Source organism: Pinus tabuliformis, chromosome 3_2 (assembly GCF_031772625.1).
Source record: "Pinus tabuliformis cultivar Carrire ecotype Pingquan chromosome 3_2, CPIR1, whole genome shotgun sequence".
NCBI classification, from domain to species: domain Eukaryota; kingdom Viridiplantae; phylum Streptophyta; class Pinopsida; order Pinales; family Pinaceae; genus Pinus; species Pinus tabuliformis.
Window position 1 is genome coordinate 649768391 of NC_142302.1, and position 12694 is coordinate 649781084.

Consider the following 12694-nt stretch of genomic DNA (forward strand, 5'->3'; position numbering starts at 1 on the left):
CGATTTGGGTCAGGCTGCCGGGGCTGCCCTTGCAGTACTGGTCGGAAGACATTTTTAAGAGAATTGGGAATGCGCTAGGGACTTACATGGAATCTGATAAGTCATACATCTCGACGGGCTCGCTGGCTTATGCAAGGATCCTAGTGCACATGGACACCAGAGGGGGAGTGCCAGAAAACATTGCCATTCACTGGAAATCCACTTCAAGAAAACAGAAGCTGGATTATGAAGGCATCCCTTACAGATGCAGGAGATGCCACCAGGTGGGTCATCTCTTTAAGGACTGCCCCCTTTTGCAGAAGACCCAGCAAACTGCTTCTGGTCAGGATCAGCCAAACAATGAAGGAGCACCTAACCCACAGGCGAACAAGGCACCTAGCAGAGACCCTCACAACCCATCGGATACGGTGGAAGCGCCTCCTGCACCTCGTCGCAAGAAGCAAGCTACGAACAAGACTCGGCCTCCATCTCCTCCTATGACGCGCTCCAAAGCTGCAAAAGGAGCTGTTTTCTCCTCGGGTATGTCCTCTATATCATCTCCCTCTGTTTCTCTATTTGCTTCTATGAGTTTATCGGCTTCTGGCATGCCCCCCCCTATCAGTATCCCCTCCCCCTCTTCCCCTTCGGCCCTCGACCTGATCAAGGTCAACTGCCCTCCTAAACCCCCTCCCCAATCTCTATATGTCTCCTGCTCCATCCCGAGGCCAACTGGCCTCCCTTTCACCTCCTCGATCCCCTCTTTCCCCCACCCTACTATTCCCTCTCCCTCCCCCTCGGTAAACTCTACTCCGAGGTATCCCACCCGCTCGACCACGAAGCTTAATGTCTCGGACTCCATTGGGATGATGATGGAATCCCATATCATCCCGCCCAAGCAGGGGCGCGGTCGACCATCCTCAAAGTCGATTTCACAAAAGCTTACTGAGGAGGAGGTCCTCCTTGGCAAACAGCAGACTCTTGATAGGGCCCTTAGAGCGCAGGACACCCTCCCCCACCCCCCTCCATGAAAATTATGTCCTTCAACTGCAGAGGTTTGGCCAGCCCGGATAAAAAATCGGCCCTGAAGCGACTCTTACTCTCTAATCCTGTGGACATCATTTTCCTACAAGAAACCTTATGTACTGCAGACTCTGCAATCTCCACTCTTAACTCATGGATGCCTGGGTGGACCTTCACAGCTATAGATGTATCTGGCCGGTCAGGAGGCATTGCTATGGGGCTAAAGAACAATTCCATCCTGCTTAAGAACATATGGGGTGGAGGGGGTTTTTTGGGGGCAGAAATATATTCAAAAGACTTGGAGGAAAATCTACAAATCATAAATGTCTACGGTCCATGTCAAAACAGAGAGCTATTCTGGAATAGACTCCTTGGCTCCCCACTATTTCAAGCTGAGAACATTATTTTGGGAGGAGATTTAAACTTCTCTATTGGCTTCTCTGAATCCTGGGGCCACCTTGCTCAAATAGATCCCCTCTCTGATTTCTTTGGGCATCTTCTTGAAGATCACCACTGGATTGATCTTCCCACTGCAAAGACCCAGTACACATGGAAAAACAACCGAACTGGGGACCAAAGTCTAGCAAGAAGACTGGATCGTTTTATCATGAAAGAAGGGCTCTGTACCCATCACCCTAGATCTCGACAATGGGTAGGAAGTGGTGGGATCTCAGACCATAGGCCCATATACCTGGAAATGGAAGCAAGACAACAGGCTCAGAAAGCTCCTTTCAAATTTAATGCTACTTGGCTCAGAGACCCCTCCTACATCAAGTTGATATCGGATTTCTGGAAAGCTCACCCGATTCCTGAGGATTTAGACCCAGCCACTGGTTTTGTCAGGAACCTAGCTGAAATCAAAGTGATCTCAAGGGAATGGGCAAAAGCGAAAAGAAAACAGGATGATCAAACTATATCCTTGGCGGAACAAGCTGTTGAGGCTCTAGAATCCCATTCTGATGGCACCTTCTTATCCCCTGATCAGAAATCCATGTATGATGATCTGATCAAACAGAGATCACAGATCCTTAGAGACAGAGAGGACTCCTGGAGACTAAGAAGCAGAGCCATTTGGCTCAAGGAGGGGGATGAGAACACAAAGTTTTACCACAGGTTTGCAAATGGACGGAAGGCGATCAACACTATATGGGAGCTACAGGATGAACAAGGACATCTGGTAAGAAGACCTGGAGAACTTGCATATCTGGCAACTGCGCACTTCAGGAATATATACAAGGCCCCAGGTCAAGCAAATCTGTTGGAAATCATGAGGGTGGCAGAGCAATTTCCCAGATTTGTGGAGGAGGATGATTCTGAGGAGCTTACAAAAGATATTTCTCTGGAAGAATTGGAAGCCACCATGAAGGGTTTCCAAAAGGACAAAAGCCCGGGCCCTGACGGTTGGACCATTGAATTTTATCTTGCATTCTTCGAGCTGCTTGGGCATGACATTCTTAAAGCTATCAATCACTGCTGCCTAAATGGATCCATTCCCCCGAGCATAAAGGCCACTTTCATAGCTCTCATTCCCAAATCAGATAAGCCAGTGTCTTTTGATGAATTTAGGCCTATCTCTCTATGCAACTGCCTCTACAAGATATTGGCTAAAATTCTAGCAAACAGAATCAAGCCCTTTCTCTCGGCCAATATCTCCTCTGAACAATTTGCCTTCCTACACAAGCGCCAGATCCATGAAGCTATAGGCACAGCTCAAGAACTCCTTCACTCTGTGCACAGCAAAAATCTAAAAGGCATGATACTCAAGGTGGACCTCTCAAAAGCATTTGATAGGGTAAATTTACTATACATCAGAATGCTTCTCACCCATCTGGGCTTCCCATTCCTTTTTATTAAGAGGATCATGAGTTGCATCTCCGATGTACCTTTCAGTGTCCTCCTCAATGGCTCCCCCACCCCCTTTTTCTCCGCTGAGAGAGGCCTCAGGCAGGGCTGCCCCCTATCCCCCCTCCTTTTTCTGCTCATAATGGAAGGTCTAAGCAGATTAATTGCATCCGAACACAGCAGAGGTCGCATCAAAGGGATCAAAATCTCGGATAATTGTTCCCTCACACATCTACTTTTTGTGGATGATGTATTGATCTTCTTGAATGGCAGCATGGCTGACTCATCGGCGCTCCAACAGGTATTTGAACTCTTCCAGAAGGCTACGGGGATGGTAATTAATGTACAGAAATCTACTTTAACAGTGTTTGGATGCACCCCTCATGAAGTCATCTACACAAAAAACCGTTTCCCCTTCCACATACAGCCTATGGAGGAAGGGCTAAAGTATCTGGGATTCAGGGTGAAACACGGAGGATACAGAATAGCCGATTGGACCTGGCTAATCACTAAAGTGGAGAAAAGGATCAATGTCTGGTATAATAGATACCTCACGAGGGCTGGAAGACTTACTCTTATCAAAGCTGTGCTGGAAGCAACGCCGGTGTACTGGATGTCCCTGGCTTGGATACCAAGAGGGATTTTAACCAGAATCCAAAAAATATGCTGTAGATTCTTATGGAAGGGATCTCATCAGGGAAATCTCTTTGCTTGGGTAAAATGGGACACCATTGCTAGACCAAAAAAATGGGGAGGCTGGGGAATTAAGAGATTAGACCTATTTGCAAATGCACTGGCAGCAAAATTGGGATGGCAGCTCCTCACTACAAATAGTCTCTGGAAGAAAGTGGTCATGGAAAAATACATTGCTCCAGAAAGCATCTACAGCTGGATTCGTAGGGATCATAGGGGTAACGGAAGACATTCCATCATATGGAAAGCAGTCATAAATTCTCTTCCCCTAATTCGGGAGGGTCTGACATGGAGGATAAAACAGGGAGACTCCGTCCGCTTAGGAATTGACCCGTGGATCGGGTGTGGAAACATGCATAGATTATCAGGACAGCTCCTAGCTCATCTAAGGGACCAAGGTGTTACAAATATTGCTCATATTGCAGACCATGAAAACTCCAGCTTTCTCCACCAGGCCTGGAGGACTTCACGAGACCTCAATATTCCGGCTCCATGGAGACAAGAATGGGAGGCATTCACAGAGGCACTCACACAAGCTCATATCAGAATCACAGAGGGGGAAGACGAGATTGTCTGGGCTCTAGCCAAAAATGGTACATACTCCCCAAAGGAGGGATACCTTCAGCTGATGCACACCTTCCAGCCAGACAATGCACAGCAATGGTGGAAAGCAATTTGGCACCTTAAGGCAGCACCAAGAACGAGACTCCTCATGTGGGCTATACTTTTCAATAAAATTCCAACGGGGGCAAACTTGAAGAAGAGATCCTTCTATGGACCTTTCTGGTGCCACTTATGCAGAAGGAATGACGAAGATACAGAACATCTCTTCCTCACCTGTCCAGTTGTAAAAGAACAATGGGCTGCTCTCCTTTCTCACTCCCCCTCCCTCCATCAATGGCATGGCATGACAATCTTCGAGGCCTGGACAAACTGGCAGGAACAACACACTGGAAAAAACAAGAATATCCCTCTTCTAATGTGCTGGTCAATCTGGATAGCTAGGAACCGAGCAATTTTTGATCAGAAACCTCCCCTCTGGCCGGTCATTATTGCCCACATGTTTGCAGACCTTGCCCTCATACCAGAAGATCCTCCTCCACCCCCCCCTCGGACCATAACCCCTGAACTCATAGACAAATCCTTCCCTTGGGCATACTTTGATGGCTCCGCCCAAGCTGATACCTGTGGGGGGGGAGCACTCCTCTACCTGAGGGAGAATCACTACTACATGATACAAATTCCCCTGGGAAGAGGCACAAACAATTATGCTGAACTTTCCACTGCAAAAAACCTCATCTTTTTTGCACATGAGAAAGGCTGTACAAAACTTCAACTGTTTGGAGATTCAAAAATTGTTTGTAATTGGCTCACCAGAAAATCATCATGCACTGCTTTCTCTTTGAGACACATACTGGATGAGGCACTCAGACTAACAGATGCATTTGAATTATTTGACTGTCGCCACATATACAGGGAGCGCAACTCTCGGGCGGACCACCTTTCCAAGCAAGCAGCACAGAGGCAGGAAGCGGACTGGTTAATACAAGAAGATCTGGACGGAACCTTCTTTCAACACTATCACAGACCCTTTGATGACTACCAGGCTCAAAGGGATGCTCATAACTGAAAGGGGTCCCAACATGCTCAAAATACTGTTTTTTTCTTGTCTTTTATATATAAACTGTTGTATATGATCAGTAACCGACCATGGCGGACAAACATAGCTATTTATTTTTGCTGTTTTTTTTTTGGCAGTAAGCTACAGCTACACTGCAAATGAATCCTGAATGTGTTTATCTCTCTCTGTTGATCTTTTTTGATATATACCTCTCCAAACTCCCTGCGTGGATAAAAGTTTGGGGAGAAGAATGTTTACATGATAGTTTATCTGTTTCAGTTTTTTGGAACAATTAACAGTCTCTTCAGAGGCCCTGAGAGGCAACCAGCCTCAGTATGCATATGCTCAGCATCTACAGAATGTAATTTCTCCTGATTTAATAGAAATTACGACTTTTTCTACGGGAAAAAAAAGATAGATCTGCTAATTAGAGCTATTAAACACTAGATCAAGGGAATGGAGTTGGACTCATATTCCTCTTGATCTATTCCATTGTGAATATTGTAGTTTATTTGTATGTAGTTAATTTTCACTATCCTTTGTATAGATCTAATAGTTCGTAAATTTTTTTTTTTTTATTTTGTAAATAACTTTAGGATTTCAAAATTATTTAAGTTTTAATTTTGTAGTTTAAATTTCTTTTAGTTAGATTTAACTTTTAATTTTTAAAGTTCTTTTTTTGTCCCACATTCAAAACTTCAAAAAAGTTTCTCTAATTTGTACCTATATATGCCAACCTTTCACCTTATATTATTTCACTAACTCATTACATTATTCCTTCTTGTATATATAATTTCTTGGGTCTTTATTTTTATTTTTTTTGTAAATATTTTATTTTGATATTTGTAAAGATTTAAAATTTTGTATATATATTTTAAACTTTAACCTTCCGTATGCACATATTTGTACGTATCATCTATCTCCTTTCATTTTTGTTCTCGCAGGTACTGAGAGCGTACGGATCTCTTTTGGGGCAGGGGTGCAAGTATCGTTTATCAATTTCAAGGAGGTAGTCCATCCATTTGGAAGGGACCGAGGGGATTTTTTTTTAGCACTCTTGTGCCTCTGTACATTAACGAAAATTCATTTTCTAGAGGTCGTACTTACATATCTGTGGCTCAGGTTTCATTTTTTAAAGCTCTTGGTAACTGGTTGTAGGGCTATTTGGATCCATCTGGCCCAAAGAAACCTAGCCATAGGCTTAGCGATGAATTTTTGAGGGTTTGAGGGAGGTTTTTCTCTCCAAATTCGAAATTATCTGGGCATAAAAATTTTGTGGCAAATTTTGGAGCCACAGGGGTTTGAAGCCTTGATCTTACCCTTGTTGTTTGGCAAGCCCAATTTATAAATTCCTAAGGATTTTTATCACTTGGTTGGGACTTGTATAAAGGCTAACCCTTGCTTTTGTTTGCAGGCTTATGCCCATCATCTTAGAAGGTTTTTATCATTGTTTAAGGTCTGAAATTTGTTGCTTCTAAATTAAAACACATCTGGGCCAGAACAAAAAAAACAAAAAACAAAAAAAAATGGCATTTGGTTGTAGTTGCAAGGTTTGATTTCCTTTTAAAATTACTGCTCTAAACCTGGTTTCCTTTTATTTGCAAAGAAATTCAAATCAATTGAAGGGTTTTTCAAGTTTCCTTGGTGGCTTATATAATTTATTTAAATTTTTTTAGAAAGCCGTTGTCATTGCTTTGCAGAGATTTCAGTTCAGATTTGAGGGATTTTTTGGGGTTTGGCATACAAATTCACTGATTTAGCTCTTTTCCCTTTACAGATTGGAGAAGACCTTGTTTTGGAGACATATTTATGTCTAGCTGTGGGTCTAGACACCTGTCTTTTCACCTAGAGCAAGAGGCCTTCAAAGCCTGAAGATTGCTTCGTTGTTTGCACAATTTATTGGGACTGCAACCCTTTATAACTTAATTAAAATCTTCCCTTAACATTTAACTAAAATTTAATTGAAATCTTGATTGATTTTGTGAGAAAAGGTTGTGATTCGATTTTATCTTAGCCATAAGAAGATTTTGTCATGGATTTGCAAAAGTATTTTAAAAGTTAATTTTGTGGTTTTGCAGGTAATAGCTTCACTGAATATCCAACCTCAGAGATCCTAGCTCTATTCAAAAATATCTACGGGCTTACAAGGTTTCCATTGTTTTTTTTTTTGTAGTGATAAGCATTCCCCTAGTTTGAGTACCTCTGGCTGATGGTTCAAAGTGGTCTATTACAAACTGTCATAAGTACTCAGATCTGAAGTGCAGCAATCAGAGATCAATAACACAAAATAAACGCTAAAAAATTGTCATATAACAATTATTAGAATCCCATAATCTGATTCTTGCCCTTTTGGTATTGTCGTTTTGGGTGACTGATATTGCTTACGTCAAGCTTGTCTTATTGTTGGCAGTAGCATATTGAAGGTCTGGTGCATCTCTAGTTGGTTATTTGGCTTTTTTTGGACGGCTGTTTGATAAGAAAGAGGCATAGATAGGCATTGTTGTTTATTTTTCTCTTGTGCCTTGTCAAGGATAACTTTGGTTTAGTTACTAACTGCCCCTTTGTCTCTCCTTGCTAATTACATCTCATATTGCATCGTTGCATTTTGCTTCATAAATCACTGATAGCAATCTCATTTTCTTGAATTATTGTGCTTGCATCATCAAAACCATTTCCTAAACATTGTTTCATAAAATGAACAGTGTTATAATCAAGTAAAGCAACTAAAGGTGTGACAGTGCTTCACTAACCTAAGAGCAAGGCTTAGCTTTAAAGAGGCACTTATGTTATTTATTGACATATTGTTTCATTAAGCGTCTCTTTTTGCTTCATCAATATTGTGATCTTGGAATATTTGTCATATCTTTAGTGGATTTCATTTTTGAAGCATCTTGATCTACATTGTCTCATTGAAGCATTTTGCATTGCATATCAGTCTTGCACCTTGCACTAACATCTCTTGCAGCATTGTTATTGTGACTCGAGCATCCATTTATTTGCAAGTGTCTTAAATTTCATTGAGCATTGTTAAGGCACTGGTCTATATTTGTTGATCTCATTATTGCCTCATTGTTCTTAATTGCTTCATCTTGTTAAGTTATATTTTTCTCATTTAATAAAACACTTGTCAATTCATTATAATTCAAGTTGTCTAGAAAGGTAGTGATCTTGCGCTTTGATCTCCTAGAACTTGTTGCTTCAACAAGTTTTCTACCTTTCATCTATCTTTAGGGACTACCCCCCTTAGCTTCTTTAGGAGAGAGCTAGAACGGAGTGAGTAGGGATCAGGGTGACAGCCCCTGCTCTGAGTGTTGTGCCTTAGGTGTACACTTTGGGCGACAACAGGACAAAATGGTAAAAGTATAAAACACACATGAGAACACTTGAGAGCTAGGAAACCGGATTCGTCCTAAACCCCCTGCGAATCCGACACGATTCGGTCTGGATTCGTGTCCAAATCACAGGACACGTCGTGTCCGAGGGCGTGTCGCTATTTTAGGACACGTGTCCGGTTTCCAGGACTTGCTAAGCTCAGCGCGGGTATGAAAAGGGCGTGTTTGCTCATTAATATTTTCATTTGGTAAGTGATTTGTGCTGTTGCAGCAAGGAGTAGAGCATTTTGGCAGCTTCATAATCAAGTCTAGGCCCTAGTATTGATATGCTATTCATGGTAATGTTAAATTCTTAAAGTAAAAGTGACATTCTCCTTAATCTTCATTTTCATCCTTTTACTTAAATTTTTAACATTACCATGAAATGACTCAGGATGTTTGAGAGTGGTTCCGGCCTCATTGGATTTCATATGGAGAAAGTAGAATTTTAGATTTCATTCAAAATCCAGCAGACTTATCAGTTTTTCAGGATTTTAGGATTGGGGGATTGCAATGTTTCCTTTGAATTTTTTCATGTATTAGGGTATGGAACTCGTATTTAATCAAGAGCACCAATCCAAGAGCTTCTGAATATGTCGCTCCCGCTCCCCGCTTTCGCTCCCACTCCCAAGTAACACTGTTCCTGATGATATGGGTCTGGACACCATTGTTGAGTTGGCATTGGCCAACATGGATCTCAATGATCCAGTGCTAGAGCCTATTAGATTTGATGACTTAGAGGGGTCAGCCTCCATACCAGCAGATGCAAAGGCGACTATGGATACAGGGGAGGAGGAGGATGTAGAGGAGAGCAGTGGGGACCATGATGATGGGGACAGTGATGCTGATTCTGATGCTAATTGATGCCTTGAGGCTTGTATACCTGTAGTTGTTTTATATTTTCTATTTCTATTTGCCATTGGCATTGCACCAACACTACCTATGTAACACATTTTGATTTGATGACTTAATGAGAAAACTACAGTTGTCAGTGTGTTTATCTTACTACCTTGTAGTTGTAAGTTGTCTTTCAGTTATGAATTATGAATCATGATTTAAATTTTTAATAGATTTATCATTTATGTGACCAGTACCACTGACATTTATTTGAATTTTGTATGTACTATGCATGCTAATAGCTATAGATGAAGATCTATGTTTGAAATCAATAAATTTGTATCATTAATTAAAATTTGTGTAAGAAATATGATAATATCTAATTTTTAATATATATATATATATATATATATATATATATATTTTAATAAAATAATATATAACGTGTCCTATTCCGGGGGGTCAGCGTGTCCCGAATCCGACACCACGAATCCCGAATCCTACGTGTCCCGAATCCCCGTGTCAGGTGACTTAGCTTGAGAGGCACTGGCTAGGAGAAGAAGCACAGTGCATCTGTCAGGAGAAACTACAAATCCGTTGTAGCAAACAGCAAGAGGGAATCGGTACAGCAGCGAATAACAAATATGCACAGTGATTTCTCCCTTCAAATCAGCTTATCATTCCAATAATCAAAGCTTATAAGGTACTTCCACAATCTGTTGTAACTTAGCAATTGTAAAATAAAAAAATACTACGAAGTAACCTGCTGAAATAGAAGTATGGCTCTGCTGAAGAAGGCAGCAGCTACAGTTGTACAACTGTACAATGCTGCTGTTGTACAGATTCCCTCTTGCTGTTTGCTACATTGGACCTGCACTTTCTCCTCATAGATGCACTCTCTTCCTTCTCTTGGTCTCCACCTCTCTCAAGGGTTCTCGTGTGTGTTTTCAACTTCTCCCATCATATTTTATGCTTTGAGAGAGATAGCTAAACTCCTCAATCCTTGCAACTAATTTCCCATATTTTAGCAACTAATCTCCTTAATCTTAGATATTATCTTATCTCAACAATGAGGAGTATGGCTAAGATTAAAACAAATCTAATTCACTAATATTCTAAAAATTTTAGAATATTTCAATTTGATTTCTAAGACTAGAATAATATAGAAAATTTGACCTTCACTTTCATTTATTTAAGTGAAATCAGAAGATGACATATTCACCACTTTTAATTAGTCACTAGAAGTTGTCTCGAACTACTACTCTCACATTTACACCTAACTTGTGCAAGAAGCTCCTGCTCAAACTATATTTCTCAACAGGCTTATAGAATGGCGGTATATGAAATACTCTGCAGATCATGTCCATTGTGATCCTATGTAAAACTTGAGCTATAGGCATCATCAGGGTACTGTATGATCCTAAACAGAAAAGTCACAGTATATTAAAGATTGATCTCTAGAGTAACTGTATTCTACCAATAAAATGAAATATAACAGACTGAATAACTGAGAAAGACTTGCAGAATCATGTCAGATTAGTAGAACCTTGACTAGTGCTGTTGATGTTCAGAAATGCTATCCTGCCCTATGTTCAGTGTTCTGTGGTCTCCTTGAACACGTTCCTGTCATCTATCTCTAAATCAATATAAACTAAGCACTGTGAATCAGATATTGAGTTCTCCAAACCAGTGTTTAACAAGATCAAAACCACTGCTTCAGAACAATATGTAAATTGGTATGTATAACCATGAACTGGTGATTTTAATGGAAATCAAGTAGAATAGAAGACACTGCAGCAGAGAGCGAATCAAAAGGTTCAAGCACAAATAATTAAGTCAATTATCAATGAAAATGAATTGACGTTATCTAAATCTAAATCTTGCACTGCAGTGGCAGTGAGCTAAAAGTTAATAACACAAATAATAATTTTTTACAGTTGACCAAAGTATAGAAAATCTGGAATGGCACTATTTATAATGCCAATTAGGATATGTAAGCTTAAGCACCTGAATTGTCACAAGTGATTGACTTGAATTAGGAACTTAGAAGTATAGCAACATCACTGATAATCTGTAGTGGTAAAAATTGCGATATAAACGAATTGATCTATATATAGGTTTCTTTGGCTGAAAACCAACAAAGACTAGATTAAAGGTATGGTAATTCTCTTGGAAGCATACACCTCCAACAGGTAAACAATTCCCAGACTGCACAAACCCACATTGATATCCAAAGATAACGAGATTGCCAAGTCTGCCATTAGGGCACAAATACTGGATCACATAACTAAGTCCACAACTAGAAACGTAAATCAAAATTATTAATCTATGCATTGCAGACACTTCTACATCTAGTCATTTTGAAAAACTTGGGCCAATGCCGAATATTAAAAACTTGAACTGCATTATAAAATTGTCAGAAAAACTGTCATTCCACTTATCCTCCAACCATATTGGCTAGTTCATTGATGTTTCATGAGCACCAGAAAACGCCTATGAATCTAATTAAGTATCAAATAATCTACAAACACATAAGATCATTCCAGATATTTTGATCGCAACACACAAGAAGGAACTTACTGAGCCTGAGCGGCAGAGATAAACATTATCAGTGAGTTGAGTAATCTTATCCGAAGCTCGATTTGCCACATACATTCCTGCAAGACATCATGAAAGATTTGAAATTTTAGATATTATAAATCAATTACAATACAAAATTCACATCAGATAGATGCAAAGAAAATTCGCAGATCAACTTAGACATATGCCTACCAATTGTTTGAGCTTTATGAGATTATGTCTTGGTTGAATTGAAACCTTCGCCTGACAACTCAAAGCACCTATTAACAAAGAAGACTTGTTGTCGCCTGAAGTGTACACCCGAGGCAGCAACGCTCAGAGTAGGGGCTGTCACTCTGATCCCTACTCACTATGTTTAAGCTATCTTCTAAAGCAGGCTAAGGAGGTTAGTCCCTGAAGGTGAAAGGATTAGGAACCAGTTGAAAATCAACAATTTTAGGAGATACAGATGAATATCCTAGCAACTTGATTCAGATTATATGTCAAGTAAGATTAATAAGCACAAACAATTAGATTCTTTGAAATATATTAGTGATAGACCAGTGCCTCAGAATTGAGAAATATTTGCACAACAAAGATCAATATGTCAAGTTACCAGATAGACAAATGCTGCAAGGATGATATGCAAGATCTATCCTAGATGAAATAAGTTAAATGCCTATTCTAGATGAAGCATCTTCCTCGATTATTTTGAAGCTAGTCACAAACAAGGTTGTAGAGAGAAGTGTTGGGGAAGGAGGCTATGGTCTCA

The 12694-nt window shown here is 40.4% G+C and overlaps 1 protein-coding gene across 1 annotated transcript in view; it reads right to left on the minus strand.

Moving 5' to 3' along the window:
* Positions 1-12694, minus strand: part of LOC149182313 (proteasome subunit beta type-6-like) — a 207397-nt gene that overhangs the window by 175646 nt on the left and 19057 nt on the right. The window contains exon 3 of the mRNA XM_089418494.1: positions 11944-12020. Coding sequence (XP_089274620.1) covers positions 11944-12020 — 77 coding nt within the window. The remainder of the gene's footprint in view (positions 1-11943; positions 12021-12694) is intronic.